This window comes from Callorhinus ursinus, unplaced genomic scaffold (genome assembly GCF_003265705.2).
Source record: "Callorhinus ursinus isolate GAN/ISIS: 27379988/994484 unplaced genomic scaffold, GSC_fseal_2.0 scaffold75, whole genome shotgun sequence".
Taxonomy (NCBI): Eukaryota; Metazoa; Chordata; class Mammalia; order Carnivora; family Otariidae; genus Callorhinus; species Callorhinus ursinus.
Genome location: NW_027397137.1, coordinates 3,357,230 through 3,376,674, shown reverse-complemented (window position 1 = coordinate 3,376,674; position 19,445 = coordinate 3,357,230). Strand labels below are relative to the sequence as shown.

The 19,445-nt window shown below is 50.7% G+C and overlaps 1 protein-coding gene across 4 annotated transcripts in view; it reads left to right on the top strand.

Moving 5' to 3' along the window:
* C2CD2 (C2 calcium dependent domain containing 2) overlaps window positions 1–19,445 on the top strand; it is a 94,270-nt gene that overhangs the window by 57,021 nt on the left and 17,804 nt on the right. For all 4 annotated transcript variants that reach the window (XM_073887061.1, XM_073887062.1, XM_073887063.1 and 1 more), the window contains exons 3-8: window positions 5,981–6,100; window positions 9,664–9,768; window positions 13,040–13,162; window positions 15,240–15,363; window positions 16,804–16,909; window positions 18,850–18,914. In XM_073887061.1, the coding sequence (XP_073743162.1) occupies window positions 5,981–6,100; window positions 9,664–9,768; window positions 13,040–13,162; window positions 15,240–15,363; window positions 16,804–16,909; window positions 18,850–18,914 (643 nt within the window). The remainder of the gene's footprint in view (window positions 1–5,980; window positions 6,101–9,663; window positions 9,769–13,039; window positions 13,163–15,239; window positions 15,364–16,803; window positions 16,910–18,849; window positions 18,915–19,445) is intronic.

Sequence of the window (19,445 nt, the reverse complement as noted above, 5' to 3'; positions counted from 1 at the left end):
AATAGACGTAATAACCCACCCAGCACAGAGAAAGGCCCAGCTCAGAAGCCAGGGAGACACTTGGCTGGATCTGAGCATGTTTGGGCACTTCTTTCTCCCTCTGAGCTGGCGGTTGGGTGTCTGCGAAGGGTGCATCCCTCCCTGACGGGGTGGTGTGGAGAACGACGGCCAGCCCGGGCCTCGGCTCCTGATGCTACCAGGTGTGAGCAGCTACGGGTTCTGTTTCTTCTCATCAGTGTTCACCATACAAGAATCATGCCCATTGTACAGAGGGAGAAACTGAGGCGAAGAGAGGCTAAGTCACTTGGCCAAGAGCTACTAAGTAGTAGGGGCCAGAGTCGAAGGCAGTCAGCCTGCAGAGACAAGCTGACCCTGGCACACCATCGTCAGTGCTGTGACTCTTCCTCGTGTCTGTGTCCGTCTGTCCCCCGTGGTCCCGCCCCCACCCGACGGCGGAAGAGACGGACGAGCGCGAGGCCCTAACCCACCCTTGCTTCTGTAAACCCGCAGCAACAGACAGAACTTGGACAGCTGCGTGGAATCTCCCCCAGAATCCTGTTCCGCCCGCGCTGTACGTCGGGGAACCCCACAGCCCGCACTGGGTGTGTGTCGTGTTCTGTGTGTGACTGACTGAGGCTGGGACATGTTTGCGTACTGAAATATACTCTGAGAGCGGCCAGGGTCTCCCGCGCGCTCTCTAGACCTCAGTGGGCCCCCTTGGTTTGCCAAGGTGGCCTGATGCCAGGTTGTCCGTATTTGTCTCTCTAGTTGCAAATGGGAAGCATGGTTGATTTTTTTTTTTTTTTTTTTTTTTTTGCTTTGCATGACTTGAAATTCGAGGTATCCCATTAGCCTGGTATTTATGCTAAAATGCTAACAGGTTGTGAAATTGTTTTGTACCGGGGTCTTTCCAAAGGCAGCTACGGAGATACCTCATTGGAGGCCCCGCCCTCTGAGACCCAGGGTGGATACCAGACTGGGATGGGAGCCATGCCTCCCTGGAGTTCCACCTGTTTGGGTTACTGTACTGAATTCTGGGCTGAGTCAATCCTGAGCTGCAGCCTGACTTTGCCTTGAGAAGACAGGGTAAAGGACCCACAGACAATCTGGAGTTGTGTGTGTTGGACTATCAAGCAGTAGCGTTTGGGGCAGGTGGGACAGAGTGACCTGGCCCCCTGCAGGGAGCACAAACAGCCAGCCTGGGAAAGACACAATTCCCTTCTGCCTTCATTTTATTTTATTTTAATTTTTTAAGATTTTATTTGTTTATTTGACAGAAAGAGACACAGCGAGAGAGGGAACACAAGCAGGGGGAGCGGGAGAGGGAGAAGCAGGCTTCCCGCCGAGCAGGGAGCCCGGTGCGGGACTCGATCCCAGGACCCTGGGATCATGACCTGAGCCGAAGGCAGACGCTTAACGACTGAGCCGCCCAGGCGCCCTCCTGCCTTCATTTTAAAGTCTTGTATGTGTCTTTTCACACACAGGGTTGATGACAGAGAATGGCATGTTCACAAACAGACTTTTGAGCCAAGGAATGCCCACAGTAAAGCACGTTCCCTAGTAACCATACCTCTTGGGAGTGCAATACTGCCGGAAAGCCTGTTCATTTTAAAGTGTCCCAACAAGAGGAGGGTTGGGGTGCTGCCAGGGTGAGATGTCAGAGCCTGTGTAGTTTACGGCACACCCCTCAGTACCATAAACTAGAGCATCGACCCAGCATTCCCTGGGTTGGGCCGCCATCTTGTTTCCAGTATTTTTCATCTTTCCCTGGGCAAACAGGATTAGCTTCATAGATGTTCTGATCATATCTAGCCGTAATGCATTTTACCTTTTAAACTGAGTCTCAGGGCGCCTGGGTGGCTCATTCGGTTAAGCTTCTGACTCTTGATTTTGGCTCAGGTCATGATCTCAGGGTCATGAGGTTGAGCCCTACATCGGGCTCCGTGGTCATCATGGAGTCTGCTTGAGATTCTTTCTCTCTCTCCCTCTGCCCTTCCCCCTGCTCACACTCTCTAAACAAACAAACAAATAAATAAAGTCTTTAAAAAAAAAAGTAGAGTCCTTATTCCAGAGTAGAAATGGTTTATAAATCAGCTTTGTGCTGTCTTCAAGAACATTTACAAGGGTGAGTCTGGACAGCCGCATTGGGAGCTCTGGATGATTAGTGAAGGGCCTTTACCTTCCCTTTCGTTTTGGAGTTCTTTCCTCAGGATGTTATATAGCATGATTATAGGGAGAAAGATTCAGTGACATCAACCCTTTAGATGCATTTTTGTGGCTGTGTTCCTAGTTCTTTTGGGGACAGGAGTAATTAAATTATTTCCAGGTCTCTAGAGTGTTCCAAGAGAAGAAGGAGCTGAGTCAGTCGTACAAGAAGCTTACTTGAAAAGGAACATGGAAGGAGTGAAGTGAGATTTGAAGACATTACAGGCCTTTCTCTGGCAAGCGTTAGCCAAACTCAGGACTACCTGGGCCTGGTGTTCTTTGGCCCCAAGTCTTAAACAAAGGAATACAGTTTCAAGATAAGACCTATTTGCCTAAATATGTGACTATTTGAGCTTCTGTCTTGAAGCTGGAGAGAGCACAGAAAAGTGAACAATGGCCCCCGCTCTGTTCTGTCTGCGCAGGTTATGGTGACGGTGACATGTGCTTGTCTTCGCATTCCCATGACGCTTTGCTCCTGGCCTTCCCCCTTGATCTGCAGGAGTGAACCAGGTCTCCACCTTGGGGACCCTCAGTCCACAAAGTCCATCCTCCATAAACGCTCTCTTCTATAGAGAGGAGGGGGGAGGGGGGCTTATCTGGAATACACAGTTCAGCTTTCTGTTGGTGCGATTTTGAAGTGGTTTATGTAACCGAGGAGTTGTCTACTCGCTTTGGAAAAAGATAACTCAAGCATAAAGCAGGTGGGCTCATGGCTGGCTGTTTTTACAGGAGCCCCTTATGTTCCTAGATGTTGGCTTCATGGAGTCCTGTTCTGGGGTCAGAGTTTCACATCTGTTATCGGAGAAGTACTCAGTCCCACTGCAGATATTAGATATTGTTTCTACTTAACGTTAAAAATCCAGTATCAGTATCAGAGTCCCTCAGCGGGAAGGCCGAGCGATGAGGATTGCATAGCCCTATTTATACAGCTTTGTGTGATCGGGATGCTCTGAGGAGCTAACCTGAAAACCTCAGGAGGGACCCTCATAAACACAGGTGTGTGTGGGTCAGGGGAGACTGGGTCAAGAGCAGGGTTGTTCATCAGATTTAGGCAGAGGTCAGCCCTGGACATTCTGGCCCCTTGGGGAGGCCGACTGGCTGGAAGGGTCTGCTGAACATCAGGCCCCCACCTAATGCTGCTCCAAGCAGGGTCCCCTGTGTGGTGGTGAAGGCTTGCCCCCGTTCACCGGGGTTGAGAGAATTTAATCCCCCTTGTGGATAACACCTTAATGCAACTAAAAGAAGATTACTTATTTTTAAAGCCTTTCCATTTTGTTCTTGTCCATTTGACAAATGAAGCATTATTACTCCCAGGATGGCAGGGGCAGCGGCCGGCCGGGACGAGGATTGGTCCCATCATTGTCCCTCAGCTGGGCTCATGGCCACAGCGCTAGCGGCATTTCGTTGGGCCAAGCTGTGACGTTGGGGCAGCCTCGGATAGCCGTTTTAGTTTGGCCCCCTCCTGCTGAGCACTGCAGGGAGACCAAGGAGGGCCTTGTCTGCGTGACGGGTTTTATGTGGGGGATCAGGACTCCTAGGGCCGGAAAGACCCTCCAGTGGGTCTCGGTGAGAGGACATTGGGACCCACAGATGCTCTGTCTTTAGTACCTTGTACTTACTCTCTTGATGTGACTCGAACAGGAACTGTGACCATCAGAGTCTTTGCATTCTAGAAGTTTTAAAGTCTTTTAAGTCTAAATCCGCTTGTTTATTTATTTGCTCTTATTCACGTGCTTAGGCCACCTACATATCCAGGGATGGGGTAGCGGAGAAGCTTTGTCTAGAACTGGATACAAAGGAGAACCCACTCCTTCTTGCTCAAGAGTACTGATGAAGCCGTGGGATTTTATGCTAAAATTCTAGTTAGCTTAGTAGAGAAGTTTCCAGAGACCTAATGGGAGTCAAGCAGTCATCCTCTGGTGTCTTACTCAGAGTGCTGTGAGGCCCCGGGCAGTCAAGACGAGGACAGCGAATGTCCTTCTTGTCATTTGTGTTTGTAGCTCATCTGGCATGAAAATGTGTTCCTCCAAAAAGGATTGTTTATAGAGCATTTATTTTTAAAATGAATAGACGACATTTCTTATACAAACATTTTTTTGTTCCAACCTTTTGTGAACTTGGGAGAGGCAGTAAGATGATGAAGGTATGTAAACTCAGGCACGTAGCTCGAGTTCCTTCGCGAGACCTTGCTGGGACGGGGGAGACCAGTGTGGGGTGGTGTCTGCCAGGACGGAGAGCAGGTGACACTTTCCTTTCTCATTCTGTGCCGTCGACCCTTCGACGGTGGACACTGGGGACGGACGCTGGGGGTGGATGCTGGGGGTGTCGCAGTGTCTGGGTCAGGTCTCCTCGGGAGGGGCGGATGGGCCGGCAGGGGGTGGGGTGGGGGTGGAGAGGCTCTGGATGCGGGACCCGTTGGGGGTGGGGAGGAAGCAGTTAGCTGGGGATGAGAAAGAAGGGGGCAGATGTCCTAGCCTGATGTCCTAGCCTGAACTTGGGGAAACAGCAGGCCGGATAAAGGAACTATTTGGATAATCTTTCCACTTGGTATTTTATTTTAGATTCTGATAAATCCACCAGAGAATTAAAGAATTTTCTTTTCCTTCCCAAGTGACAGCCGGCAGTGTTCCCTTGGGAAGGTGGGGGTCCCTCCTGCCTCACGCTCCGCCTCCTGATGACTTGGCTCTGGCCTGGCACGGGCGCGCCCCACAGCGCCCTTCCTCCCAGCAGGTGCGCACCTGGCACCTGGCCCCTCATCATCCCTCTCACCCCTGGGGGCTTGCTCGGCCTCCTGTGAGGGCAGGGGTGACCCCTCATTCTAGAAGATCCTCTCCTGTAGAGGCGTTCTGTGGCGGAAACTTGATATTTCTCTGTTCGGTAACCTCTCTCTCTAAAATGCTTTGTGATTTTTATCGGGAATGTGGCCTGGTTTGTTCCTGGTGTAATTATTTGTCTTTGTTTTATAGGTCCTTAAGCGAACTCACTTTATAATGCTATTTTTGTTAAGGCTGTATAATTTCCTAAGTGTTTAATACTTTATATGTTCTTTGAAATATCCCCAAATCTTTGGAAGCCACAGTAGGTTGAAAATTATCTAGATAGAAACAATTTAGGGTGTTCCGAGTATATTTTTAAGTTTTTTGCTTATAAAATCTATCATTTGTTTTCCTTCTTTCTTTTTTTAAAAAGTTTTTTTTTTAAGATTTTATTTATTTATTTGACAGACAGAGAGTATAAGTAGGCAGAGCGGCAGGCAGAGGGAGAGGGCGAAGCAGGCTCTCCGCGGAGCAGGGAGCCGGACGTGGGGCTCGATCCCAGGACCCTGGGACCATGACCTGAGCCGAAGGCAGCCGCTTAACCGACGGAGGCACCCAGGCGCCCCTCGCCTGTTTTCTTTCTAAGGGTCAGTTTTAGAGAGGGGAGACGGCTAATGGCTTTTACTCCATATGAACATGGAGGTGTCTGTGGACTCAGCTGGTGACGAGAAACAGAGCACGGTATCCAGGAAAAACTTTTTATTTGGAAAGAATATAACGACTCGATTTGGGCAAAACAGAGTTTAGCTCCTGAGAAATGCATTTGGAAGAAAAGATTTGGAATGTTGTTTCCAGTTTTCCAACCATTCCATAACAGAAAAGATGTGAATCTGGGTACTTACCAAGTTTGGAACTCTCAAGTCTTGTCCTTGCTAACTTTTCAGGTCCTGATTATTCAGTGAACTAAAGGGCTATTTGGAACGAATCCTCCTTTCTGTCCCATTTCATGCCTCCCGCAGGTCGTGTCTTGTCGCGTGGTGGGCGAGGCCATTCAGTTCCTGGTCCGCGCGGGGCCCACATCCCCCGAAGACACGGGGCACCAGATGTACGGCGCACGGCTCTCCCCGTTTCACCTACAGGTGAGTTTGGGTAGACCGAGTGAGTCTTGGGAAGATGCTCACAAACCTATAGGGTAAGCCTGGTGTGATCGCGGGGCCCTGATTTCCCAGGCTTTTATTAATCATTTATTTCATAATGTTCAAACTGTAGCCTTCTATATTATATTGTATCTGTAGGAAATAAAGTGTGTGTCATGTGTATGCACATGCTGTATACACGTATACACACATGTATCCACACCCACACAAACACGCATCTATGGCTACGTACAGATGTATATCATGAATTCAGAGGTTGCCCAGCTACCACTGTTGGGAGAGACGATACTTTTCAAGGCGTTTAAAGAGATCAGGGGTGTTGCTGACAAGCAGAGTTATGGTGAGTGGCATCCGCGGTGAGGACAGTGGTTCTGTTCGGGGACCCCGGACCAGACCCCAGCAGTCCTCTGCAGCTGGGACACCCGTGTAGCCACTGGACTGGGCGTTCCTCTTTTTAGTTTTTGGGAAAAGTCAACTTTAAAAGGACTCTTACTGTTTTGTATAAATTTAAAAGGGGAGTATTACTATTATTTTTCTCATAATACACTGACTGTTGTCATAGCAAATTTGTACAGACACACCTCACTTCATTGCCCTTTGTCGACGCTGCATTTTTCACCCATGGCAGCTTCGTGGCAGCCCAGCGTAGAGCACGCCTGTCGGCACATTCCTCCAGCAGCCTTCGCTCGCTGCGCGTCTGTGTCGCATTTGGGTGATTCTGTCATCTGTCATGCTTTTCCCTTATTACATTTGTCACGGTGACCTGTGCTCAATGAGGACGACCCGCTGAAAGCTCACATGATGGTCACCATTTTTCAGCAATAAAGTATGTTTGGTTTTCTTCCTTTTTTTTTTTTTTTAGATGTAATGCTTTTGTATACTTAATAGACTACAGTATAACTTTTACAAAAATACGTACTTCTTTGAGAGAGAGAGTACAAGAGCGTGAGACTGGGGGGAGGAGCAGACTCCCCGCTGAGCACGGAGCCCGACGCGGGGCTCGATCCCAGGACCCTGAGATCATGACCTGGGCCCAGATCAAGAGTCGGACACTCGATTGACTGAGCCACCCTGGCGCCCCTACATACAACTTTTATATGCACTGGGAAGCCAAAAACTTAACGTGCCTTGCTTTATCGCGGTGTTCTAGAAGCAGATCTGCTGTATCTCTGAGGTTTGCTCGTATATATGTTACATCATATTAATAATGACCTCTGTAGCAGTTATACAGAGACATATATAATAATCATAATAGGCTTATTAGGGGAATTTCTGGATGGCTGAACCCTCAGATAACAGTGTGTCCCTCACATGAAGCTTGGGTCCACAGAAGCTCTGTTCAGCCAGCACGTGAACGTTGTGAATTTCTGGGTCTGTTTTAGGGGTCACTGCGGCTTCAACCCCATGTTTCCCCTCCTCTGTCCCCGTGCTTGGCTGCTAATTTGGGGGATGAGCCTAAGTCGTACAGCACCCTCAACCACAAGGGAAGGGGATATTCCGTATGCTTTTCTTACATAGACATGGTTTTGAAGAGCCAGGGCAAACAGGATTTTCTGGCTAGCTAAACGGTTTTTTTTTCTGCGAGCCAGCCCCCACAGCCTCCCTCACTAACACTCCCTTCCTGAGAGCTGAGGAGGGTTGTTACTTCATGCACTTGTCAGATGTTCATGCCCTCCTGCTCCCCCGAACATTTTGGACAGTGTAATTGCAAAATAACTCCGAAGCCTGGGACACGTGTAGCCGACGCCAGACACCTGTTTCAGGAGTGAGTCTAGCAAGACCCATAAACCTCCACGAAGGACATGGAGTTTCCGAGATGCTGTTTATGTGCCATTTCATGCAGCTCAGAGACAAGTAACACAGTTGTATCTTGGATCTCTTAACACAATTGAAAACCGCTCTGTGGATTCCCTCTGAAAGCAGAGGGAGCTACTGGAGATCGATCAGTTATTCATGCTGCAAGCAGGAGACGCTGCTGCTCTGTTCTTCAGATGAAAGGAGCACAAGGGGGCCCGCCTTGGTCTCGCTGCCCCATGACCTGCCTGGGCTGGGGGCAGACTCGGGGACTTGCAGCAACACAGTCAAAGTGCACATTTCCTGGCATCACCCAGGATTACGGGGCGAGGGAAGGCATCGCCTGCCTTACTCCGATGCTGGCGTGAGCCGAGGCTCCCGAGGGGTGGGTAGTACCGTCCAAAGCTGCCCTTTCTTTCCTCCTTTGCTGAGGGGGGGGGGAAGGGACAGAGGCAAAGAGCTGGGATCTGTGTTTTGGAAAGAGTCTCTGGCTGAAAAATGAAGGGAGGGGTATTCGTTTGCCGTGCCTGCTGAAGCAAATCACCGCAAACTTAGCTTAAAATGTAAATGTAGGGGCACCTGGATGGTGCAGTCGGTTGAGTGTCTGACTCTTGGTTTCGGCTCAGGTCATGATCTCAGGCTCATGAGATCGAGCCCCGTGTCGGGCTCCGTGGTCAGCACAGAGTCTGCTTGGATTCTCTCTCTCTGTACCCCCCCCCCCCGCAGTGTGCGCTCTCCTCCCTCCCTTCTAAAAAAAAAATAATTAAAAAAAAAAACATAAATGTATTATTATGTTGCCATTCTGGAGGTCTGATGTCCAACATGGGCTAACGTTGGCAGGTGACCTTCCTGTCTGGAAGCTCTGGGATCATCTGCTTCCTTGCTCATTGGGCTGTTGGCATGATTCGGTTCCTTACGACTGTAGGGCTGAGGGCCTGTGTTCCTGCCGGTGGTCAGCTGAGGGCCGTGGGCAGCTTAAGGCCACCTCGTTCCTGAGTTCCTGGCACCTTCCCTCCATCTTCAAGGCACCTCTCGCCGGCCTGCTCTCTTGCTTTCTTTTTCCCCTCTCTGAGGGCTCCCTGGGATGACCCAGCATTATGCCTCCGTTCACGGTCCTTAGCCTGGTCCCTCCTGCAAAGCCCCCTTTGCCGTATCTGGTCACATATGCACAGGTTCCGAGAACTCGGGTGTGGACACCTTTGGTGGGGGGCATTATGCTGCCACCACGGATGGGTCCGGTCCGACGGGTTATTGCAAGAGCTCAGAGTCCAGTTGGAGGGCGTGCGCTGGCCCAGGCAAGAGAGCATGAGAACACCGTGCGCTGTGGGCACAGCCTCAGGGAGTGTGGCAGCGTGGGGTTGGGCTAAGCATCCCCCTTCCCCCCCGTTCCTCCCCGTCCTGCGTGCCTTGCTATCACTCCCAGAAGAGAATGCAAGGCACAGAGAATTCCTCACTAAGAGACTGCAGAGTTTTAATGACACCTGGCCTTCCAGCCTCCAATGCTGAGAATCCTCTGGTAGGTTGAGGCCGAGGAGGGTGCTGGCGGGGAGGGGTGGGGTGAAGGGGAGGCCCAGGGAGTTCAGAGTTTTCCTTCCCATTTCGAAAGGCAAGGGGCGGCCAGGCAGGCGCCTAGGGAAATAAGTGAACACACACGCGTGCACACCCACACAGATGCCCACGGACACACGCATGGACGTGTGTGGAGGTTTTGCTGGAGCATGTAGCTCTCTGGTAACCTTGTGTTTTGATAGCTGGAGCTCCACATGACAGAGAAGAGAGAGGACATCCAGATCAAGTGGTCCTTCGCCAGCGCTCCGGAGACGGCCATTACGGTCCAGCCCAAAGCAGTGGTGGAGGTCAGTCTGTGGGTTTTTACGATCTTCCCCCTATCGGCGTATGTCGGAACACATGCACATCATGACCCCCTGATCTGGGGAATAGAGGCTCTGCCCAGCGGCCCTCCGATGTGGGCAGGCTTCTCCCCCTCCTCCCGGAGCATGGGGCCACCCTGACGGGGCAGGAGGGACCGTGGCTGGGCTGGATGTAACACTGGGCCCTCAACCCAGCCGCACCTGCCATCACCTGGCAGCTTTAGAAAGCCCTGGGCCTGCCCCCTGCCACCCCCCACGCAGGTTTCTTTGGGCCTGGAATTGTTTCTAGTGCTCTTGTGCCGCCGAGGCTGAGGACCACTGACGTCCTGTCGCCGCGGGGTTCCTCGACGGGCTGCCATGCTTGCTCGTCAGACCTTCTGTCCTTCCCTGTGGCACTCCCCAGACAGCTCAGGTTGCGGCCGTGGCCTGGCTCCCAGGGGCAGGCGTCTCTCCCCCCAGTTTCTGCAGAAGTGCTTCTCAAATTGGAAGGCAATCTCTCTGCTTCCCACGGTCCGAGGTGTTGGAGGAAATGAATTTGGAAGCAGGGAGTGGGTGGATAAAGTCACACTGGGGTCACTTTCAGTGGCTGGAAAGATCATGCAAAATCACGTATGCCAGAGGCTCGGCTGATCAGCGATTCCTTTGCAGGGGTGGGATTTTTATGATGGTTGTTCGCAGTCTTGCTCTGTTTCAGACTCTTGTTCAACCGCGAAGAGATCCCCAACAGCTAAGTATGTGACTGTAAGCCTTTGTCCATACCTCTTTTTACCTTTCATGCCTTGATATAAATCCATGCAGTTTTTTGTTGTTTTTAAGATGAATAAGCTTGAATTGTAACTCCTAACTGGCACACATCCGAGCTGTCATTTTTCCTGGCTGTTCGGTCACACCCGGGGCTCGGACTGTTTCCCAGGAGGCCCAGTTCCTGTCCTGTTCCCTTTTCCTTCCCACCTTTGCATCCGCTGGTCCACCCTGGGCTGTGGTCAGGCCGGCCGGGCACGCAGAGCGTTCCCGTGCTCTGCTGTCCCAGCACCATGGCTGACTCGCACCTGCCTTTGCGTCAGAACACCCTGCCGAGGGGGGCAGACCCCCGTGTCCGGGACCCCTCGAGTTCATTCTTCCTCTGTGTGGCCGGGTGAGCAGCTTCACATCAGTTGAGTGCGCTGTCTCCTGCTAGGGTTCACTTTTAGGTCTGGTCCCCCATCTCTGTAAATGTACATGTATGGTTTTTTTTTTTTGGAAAATGTAAAATAGTCACACAGTTCAAAAGTCAAAATTGTGAGAAGCCTTCTACTCAGACGTCCAGCCTCTCCACCCTGTCCCTCCCACCCCACCCACCCCTGCACACTGTAACTTTGTTCATTAATTAGTTCGTGTTTATCTGTCCCGGGTTTCGTTTTGCAAAAACAAGCTTATTCCCCTGTTCCTACCCAGAGGGTGGCATGTTCGCATCTTGCCCCCCAGCGTCCCGTGGGCTTCTCTGACCGTCATGTGCTCCCCGTGTGAATGAGAAGCGAGGCTCTCCAAGTATAGCATTAAGCCAGCCCCCTGGGAGCCCGTTCTGTGGGCGCGGGACGCGAGCCTCCGGGGCCTCCGGTGGATGTGACATTACAGGAGGCAGGGGGGTGGCCCGAGCCAGCTGCTCAACTGGGGAGGAGCTCGGACATCTGAGCACCCCAACACTCATCTTCACCCTTGATTTCCTCCTCTGTAAAGGGACAGGAAGTCGTGGGGGTTAAAGACTTGCGTATGTAAACAAAATGAGGTCCATCCACATGAGGGAATACTTTTCAACCGTAAAAAAAAAAAAAAACCAGTGAGGCTGTGACACTTGCTACCAACATGAAGGAACCCTGGGAAGGTTATGCCGAGTGAGAGAAGCCCGACACGGAACACGTGTGTGGGAGCCCATTGCTGGGAGATCTTCCCCAACAGGCAAATCATGCAGGTGGCAGGCGGATCAGGGGCAGGTGGGGGCCGCTGGTGGGGAGGGGCGGGGGGTGGGGGTGGGGAGGGGCGGGGAGTGACTGCTGGTGGGTGAGAGATAGGGTGAGTGATAACCTCTCGATGGTCGCTGCACAACACCGAACACGCCAAATGCCACTGAAATGTCTTCTTTAAAATGGTTAATTTTATGTGACGTGAATTTCACCTCCATTAAAAAAAGAAAGTTGGGGATATCAAGGACCTATTGAAGAGAAAGACAGCAGCGCGGTGGTTTTAAGCGCAGACCCTGGGGCCGTAACGCCTGGGTTTGACTCTCTCTGCCACTCGTGAACCGTGTGACCCCACCCGTGTTAATTAACGTCTCCGTGTGCTGGTTTCCTCGTCGGCAAAATGGGGATAATGCTATTCAAGGTGCTTGCGAAGGTTACATGAGTTAATACATATAAGTGCATAGACTTGAGCCGGACATAGCCCGAGAGTGACGGGAAGTGTCAGCTGTTTGGATAATTATTAGAGTTTCTAGCAGAGAGTAGACAGTAAGTAGTTCGCTAATGGGCAGAGTGGGATTAAGTTTGCTGTGACAAGGCCAGCCAGCCCTCCGCAGGCTAACCTCTGCAAGGCGGGAGGTTTTCCTAGGCCTCTGGTCCTGGGGGGCATCCCTGCGTGCAGATGGCCTGTCTCCTGAGCAGGGTGGGGATGCTGGAGCCCCGCAGCGAGGACATCTACACCAGGGGGTGGACTGTTCCTCCCTGTGACCGCACCACAATCGATGTATCTGTTTAGCTATCGACGGGTACTTAGGTGGTTTCCAGTTTGGGGCTTTGTGAATAGTGGTGCTGTGAACATTCTGGAACACAGGAATGCCTTTCTGTTGGGGAGTAATTATTATAGCTTTATGGAGCTGGCACCTGATAATACAAATCATCCAGCTTTGTTCCTCTACAGGCTTATCTTATTGGGCCCTTCCGTTTACTTGAAGGCTTTTTAATTAAAAAAAAAAAATACCCAATGTCATGCGAGAAAGAAAAAACACATCTGTCCAAGAGGGTCTACACAGAAAAAGCAACATGTTTGTATACTGCACCAGGCTTGATTGTTACCATTTTAAAAAAAATAAGGAGCAGGAATTACTTCTGAGATCAGTAAGGAGGACCCTGTCTCCCAGAGGAGATCAGACGTCCCGGAACCCGGGCTGCCCCCCCCGCGTGCTTGGTCCCAGGGATGCAGTGCGGTCGCCTGGCACCTGCCCCCCTGTTGCACGGTGCACAGTCAGGAAGTGATTTGGCGGCTTCCCCCTCTTTTTTGGCAGGACCGGGTGGCGGAGACCGATGCCGTGTCTGAAACCCTCAAGGATATCTTGAAGCGCCTGGTTAGTGCTGCCTCCCCGTCAGTCGTTCTGAGCACCAAGCCTGTGGACGTGAGGGACGTTCAGGTAAGCCGCAGAGGGTGGCGCTTCATGACCCATTAGGGATCCCGGTCCCCCTCCTGGAGAACCTGCGTGCGTTTCAGATGTTCCTCTGCCCGCTGTGGTAGAGTAAGAATGCCCGACTGCTTGCTGGGCAACCACGGCACGTCGATCGTGATGCGCTGCCAGTTCAGGGCACAGGGTTCCAGAGCCCCGTGGGACAGGAGAACAGGTGTCTGGGCGGCTCCACGTGGTCCAGGCCTAATTAGCCCTGACCCTCTGCCTTTCTGGAGCCGAAACTCGACTTTTCACTGTCCACTCAGGGCCTGTGGCCTCGGATCTCATCCTTCCAGGGCTGAGGTAGCTGGGAAACCCAATTAGCCGTGAGAATGTGCCCCCAAAGCAAGGGGGCTTTTTATATATATGTAAAATATCCAATTATATAATAGCTTCTGTAGTTGCATGAGCCAATCATATATTTATATACAAAATGTATATTTGTTCATTTACACCAAAACCTATCATAAGGAATTGGCTCACGTGATTATAGAGGCTGACGAACCCCGGGATCTGCAGGGTGAGTCAGCAAGCTGGAGGCCCAGGAGCACCGGCGGTGGAGTTCCATAGATCCGGCCTAAGGCCAGCAGGCTTGAGAGCCACGGAGAGCTGGTGTCTCCATTCGAGTCTAAAAGCAGGAAAAAACTGATATCCCAGTGTGAAGCCCGTCAGGCTTGAGGAACCCCCTCTTTTTCAGGGGAGGTCAGCCTTTGTTCTAGCAGACCTTCAACTGATTGCATGAAGCCCACCCACATTAGGGAGGGCAATCTCTTTCACTGGGTCTTTTGATTTAAATGTTCATCTCATGCAAAAATAGCCTCACAGAAACACCCGGAACAACGTTTGAACAAATACCTGAACAACCCCATGACCCTGTCACATCGACACATACAATTAACCATCACACAGAGACAACGGAAATATTTCATCTCCGTCCCAGACATGTGATCGCTCTGGCCCGTGTGCTCACGGACTTGGATCCTAAGGACTTTTGCAATTACTTCTTGCAGCTCACAGTTGGCAAGGTCCCGGTTCACAGTAGTGTTTTCTAAATGGTGACCTTGAGAGGTTGGTAAGCTTGCCCCCAGAAAATATCTGAGGTCAGATCAGCACCCAGGGTCCCTTCCTGGAAGGCTCTGTTTGCGTAGAGACCCGTGATGTCTCTGAGAAGCCTGTCCAGGATTCCCAGTCCTTGGTACTTAAGGGACCGCCCCCCCTTTTAAAGATTTTATTTATTTATTTGAGAGAGAGAGTGGGCAGGAGGGAGGAGGAGAGAATCTGGAGCAGAATCCACACTGAGCGCAGAGCCAGACCTGGGGCTCGATCCCACAAATGCAAGATCATGACCTGAGCCGAAACCAAGAATCAGACACTTAACTGACTGAGCCGCCCGGGTGCCCCTGGTCCCCTTTTAAAGAGCACTCACAGCCGCGAGGGAAGGGAGGAAGCCAGTTTGGGAAACGGTTTAAGGGGAGGTCCTCTGGGTTAGAGGAGCCTTTTCTGTTGGAAACGCCTCGATGCCCATTTGCGGACATGACGATGGACGCTGGTCCCGGCAGCACCTGCCTCTGTCACCGCAAGAGTGCATCACCTGGATGACACTTAGATACTCCCCACCCGGATGGCGGATCTGCCTGATGGCCCTCGCCACGTGTGTGTCAGGCCAGTGTCCCGCTTGGTGCCGGTGGGCAGTGGGCACCTGCAGCCTGGAGAAGGCATCCCACTTTCTCGTCAGCACCTGGCCTGGGGCAGGTGCAAACCCAAGGCAAGCTCTGCTTCCGGGCTCCACTCAACTGCCAGGTTCCGGGGAGCCCCTCTGGCTGAGCGCACTGCTGCTTCACTTGGGTTATTTGGATATAAGAGGCTCCCAGGCAGGGCAAGAGGTTATGGTGGATTGGGACCCTCCCTTCCCATAAGAATGGAAAATTGTTACCGAGCTGGGTCAGACCCCCGGTGTGGATTGTCCCCAAGACCCTGCCCCATGACAGGTGGTGGGTGGCTGCCTCTTCTTCTCCCCGGGTCACTGCTCTTGGTTTTCTGTTTGCAGAATCTACAACGCACTTCATCTACTCCTCAGGAATCCTGCCCTCCCAAACCTCCAAGGGCTCACGAACTCAGATTATTGGTGAAGAACATCCGAGCCTCGCTGCTAAGTGATCCTGGGGCTTCAGGCAGGTGGCCGGGCTGCAGGAAGCTCCGGGGGGTGCGGGGCGGGGGGGGAGGGGCCCTGCCAGCTATAGAAGTGACTGTTCCGCCACACAGCAGAGCAAGGGGTGACCTGCAGGTTCTCAGTGGCCTCTGGGTTTCCCGTGGCACCCTCCAATTGGGTCTGCAGTGTGATCCCTGCCTTTGAGCACAGAGCCCCTGAAAACCAGAATAGTAACGTGAGACTGTTAAACAGCCGTCCCGATTTTGCAGGCAGTAAGGCTGAGGGAAGAAAGGGATGCAATCGTAACCTTGCCCTTTTCTTTTGTCTGGAAGGCACCCGCCCTTTTTTTAACTATTGAACATGTAAATACAGGTTGAGCATCCCTGACTGCTACGCAATGCGCACCTTCTCCTTTCCTAGAAGACGGGGCACCCGGGGCACCACGTGGGCGGTTTACAGAGTGTCAGAAGGGCTTCGGGCCCATCGGGGACCCTCCAGTGCTAGGAGAGGCTGTTATCTGAGTGAGGACAAGCGTTGCAGAGCAGATCCTTCTTTTTAGGTGGTCCTGAATGGCTGCTCAGACCCCAAATGCACAGCAGCCTGGGAATGGGACCCATCCTTCCACTGCGATTCGATTTTGCTGAGATCAGGAATGGATTCTTTATTGTCTGAAGATGCTAAGGGTTACTTATGTGCAGGGAGTGTATTCCGGTCCCCAAACCACAGACTGTCCACATTTAACAGCCGAGACTCTGTGCAAAGCCAGCTGTGGGTGATGTCCTCAGGGGTCCCTGTTCCTCGCCTCTGTGGGCAGGTCACATCTGGGCCCGTGTCTCCCGTCAAAGGTGATCGTGAAGATCAGTAAGATAATGTGCGTGGAATACCTAACACTGTGCGGTGTCTGATCCAGTGGTTACTGGTTACACAGTATATTCACAGCTCTATGCCATGGGACAGGCATTGCCTGGAAGCAGAAATAACTGTTGACTAGTGACATGTCCCATTACCCAGATCACAGATCCCCAAACAGGTGTCTGACTGAGCTGAGTCAGATATAAAAACACATCCCTCGTAAGTACGGATATGGGTTCTCTGTGTGGTGTCCCCATATTTAGGGGTCACCCCAGAGGCCTCTCCTTTTGCAAGCTGGTCATCTTGTTCAAAAGTGGGGGCCCCATCTGCTTTTGTAATGTTGCCCCTGGGGAGTGTCCCTCATCCAGGGCGGGGAGCAGGGGCTCTTGAGGTCCACCATCCAGGCCAAGAGATAGCAAGTTGGGGATCGAAAATCTTAAACCCTAAGTGAAGTGCTTTGAGAGTTTGTTAATGGCAAATGAAATAAAGAGTAGTCCCTCAGATGTGGGTGAGCCAAGACGTCAGGCGTTTAATTCAGCCCGTTATATGCAAAATGTGTATGCGCATAACGCAATTTAAAAAATAGAAATGCCCCTTTGTTTGATTGCAGGCAACATTAACCCACAGTGTATGGTTCGGCTGAACGATCCCATTCAGAAGTTCAGCGCCCTCGCGACAAACACCACCGACCTCAGCTGGGAAGAAGAATTCACCTTGTGCGTACAGCCTGGTTAACGTGGGCTTGCAAGGGCAGAGCCCACCCGCTCATGGCTGCCAGGTCCCCAAATCAGCGTGTAGCACTGTCCATACTCAAAACAGAAACATTCAAAAAATTATTTTTGAAGAGGTGTATTAAACAACCGAGGTAACTTTAGGTTGAATCTGGGTTTCTTTCTGAAGGCAGCTCTGGGTATGAGTTTCCTCCTGGCCCGCGTCCTGCCCTGACCAGAGAGCGCTCTGGTCAGGCTCCCTCGACTTTAGAAGTACCCGCCGTCTGGAGCAGAAGGGAGGAGACTTCGGGTTGATACCGGAACCTGACCGGGAACAAAGGGAACAGTACAGCCCATTTAGAAGAAACGGTGTAGGAATTCGAAGTAATGTATCCTGGAGTAGCGTCCCCCAGCACCTTAAGGAGCCGGGCTCGGCCCAGGAGTGTACAGATGGCTTCCTGAGATGGATTAACTGAATCCCTTGTGATGATAGATCAAAGGAGAAAACACACTGATCTCGATACATGCTGAGATGATCAGTGATATTTCCTGCACATTCCTAATTTAAAATCTTAATTAGAACATGATTAATGGCCACTTCTTTAATAAGCTAAGAGAAATCACTGTAAAGGACAAAGACCAGAAGTAGTCCCGTTAAAGCCAAGAGAAAGAGACCCGCTGTTTTGTTCTAGAAGTAGGGGGAGTGCAGTGAGAGGAGGAAGGGAGTGGTGTGTAAGCACTGAAGGGAAGAGGCAAAACGAATCACTTGGAGGTGATAGCGTTGCATATCGAGACGACGCAAGAAAGTCAGTTAAAACTCTCAGAAGTAGTAATGGGAAACTCATAAATATTTCAGTAAAGTGGCTGCCTCTAAAACTGTAGAAATCGATGGCTTTCTGAGGCTTAAACAGTGAACAATTGGACAGTGTCCTGGCAGCAGGTGTCCCGTGTATAATATAAAGAGCTTTTATAAATCCGTAGTGAAAATATGAGCCTTCTCCTGGAAAACCGGGAAAAATGTCTGAGCTAGAAAACAGAAAACAAGAACTATAGCCAGAAACTTCCGAAAAGTTGTTCAATCTCAGCAATAGTTAAAGAAATTACAAATGTAAACAGAAGAGAGAGTTTTTTCACCTTACAGGTTGGTAAAGAATAGGCAAGGGAGCATGGCCGGTGGAAGTGTAAATTGGAAGAAAATTCCAGAAATTCCATTCTGGAAGTCCCCAGTATGTATCCAAAAAAAAAACAAATCTCTTAAATGCATGTACCTTTGACTGGCATTTACAGTCTTCCTAAGGAAATAATCACACAGTGTGTACAAAGATGAGTATAAGGGTGTTTATCTCAGCTTGTTTATAATTACGAAATGTGAGAAACAAGCAAGGCATTATTAAGGGTTGGTTATTAAGGACTGGACTAAAAAAATCTCCTAAGGCCACATAGGAGGACAATGGATGCCTATTAAAAGGCGTGTTGCTCTGTACTCTCTGACCTGGAAAGAGGTCTGATATCTTAAGGGGAAAAAAACAGGTTACAAAAGAGAAGTATACTGTGCTCTGTGTTTTGTTTTTTGATAAATATATAGCCACAGTATCTACTAGCCACGTGTGGCTCTTTAAATTTGAATTAATTAAAATGCAACAAAATTAAGTTCAGGCTCTCAGTTTGCACAGGCCTCATTTTGAGCTCTCAGTGGCCATTTGTGGCTAGTGGCCACCGTGTTGGATAGGGCCTAGAAGGACATCTCCATCATCAGCCAGAAAGCAGCAGAGAATTCTAGGAGACCAGAAACCAAATAATAACAGTAAATGTTTGGGGATGGTGAAGTGGCAGATAATCTTTATACTGATGGAGATTTGTATTTCTTTCTATAATCAGAAAAAAAATACTGTTTCAAGAAATAAAGCATTTGTAAGGATTCACAGCCCTTTTTTTCCTTTCTGCAGTGAGCTGAATGCCAAGTCGAAGGAGTTGCACCTGCAGATTTCAGGGGATGAGCAATCCTCGGAAGGTGAGTGTCGAGCAGGTAGAGGGAGGCCCTGCTCTCTGGGAGGGGTCACCCGGCTGCCCTGACCACGGCCTGGAGAAGCTGGGAGGCAGGGTGGGCCTGCTCTGAAACCACTCCGGTCTTCCCGAGGCAATGTTTGCTTGAAAGTCCATTTCAGTTATTAGCAGGGTCATACATTTTGGAAAAGAATATACTCAACTGGTTTTGCCTTTTTTTTTTTTTAAACAAATACCTAAACTCTTTTATTTGGCAATTCTTGGCTTCAAGAAGCCCTTCTCAACCTCTTAGCCTTAATAAACGTGTTCTGTTGTGTTCCTAATTGTGGCAAAATGCATATACCATGGAAGTTCCCATCTTAACCGTTTTTGAATGTAAAATTCACTGGCATTAAATAACATTCACACTAGTGTGGGACCATCAGCACCATCCACCTCCCGGACTTTTTCCTCTTGCCAGGCTGAGACCCTGTCTTCCCCATTCCCTCCTTCCCCAGCCCCTGGCACCCCCCCATTCTGCTTTCTGTCTCTATGGATT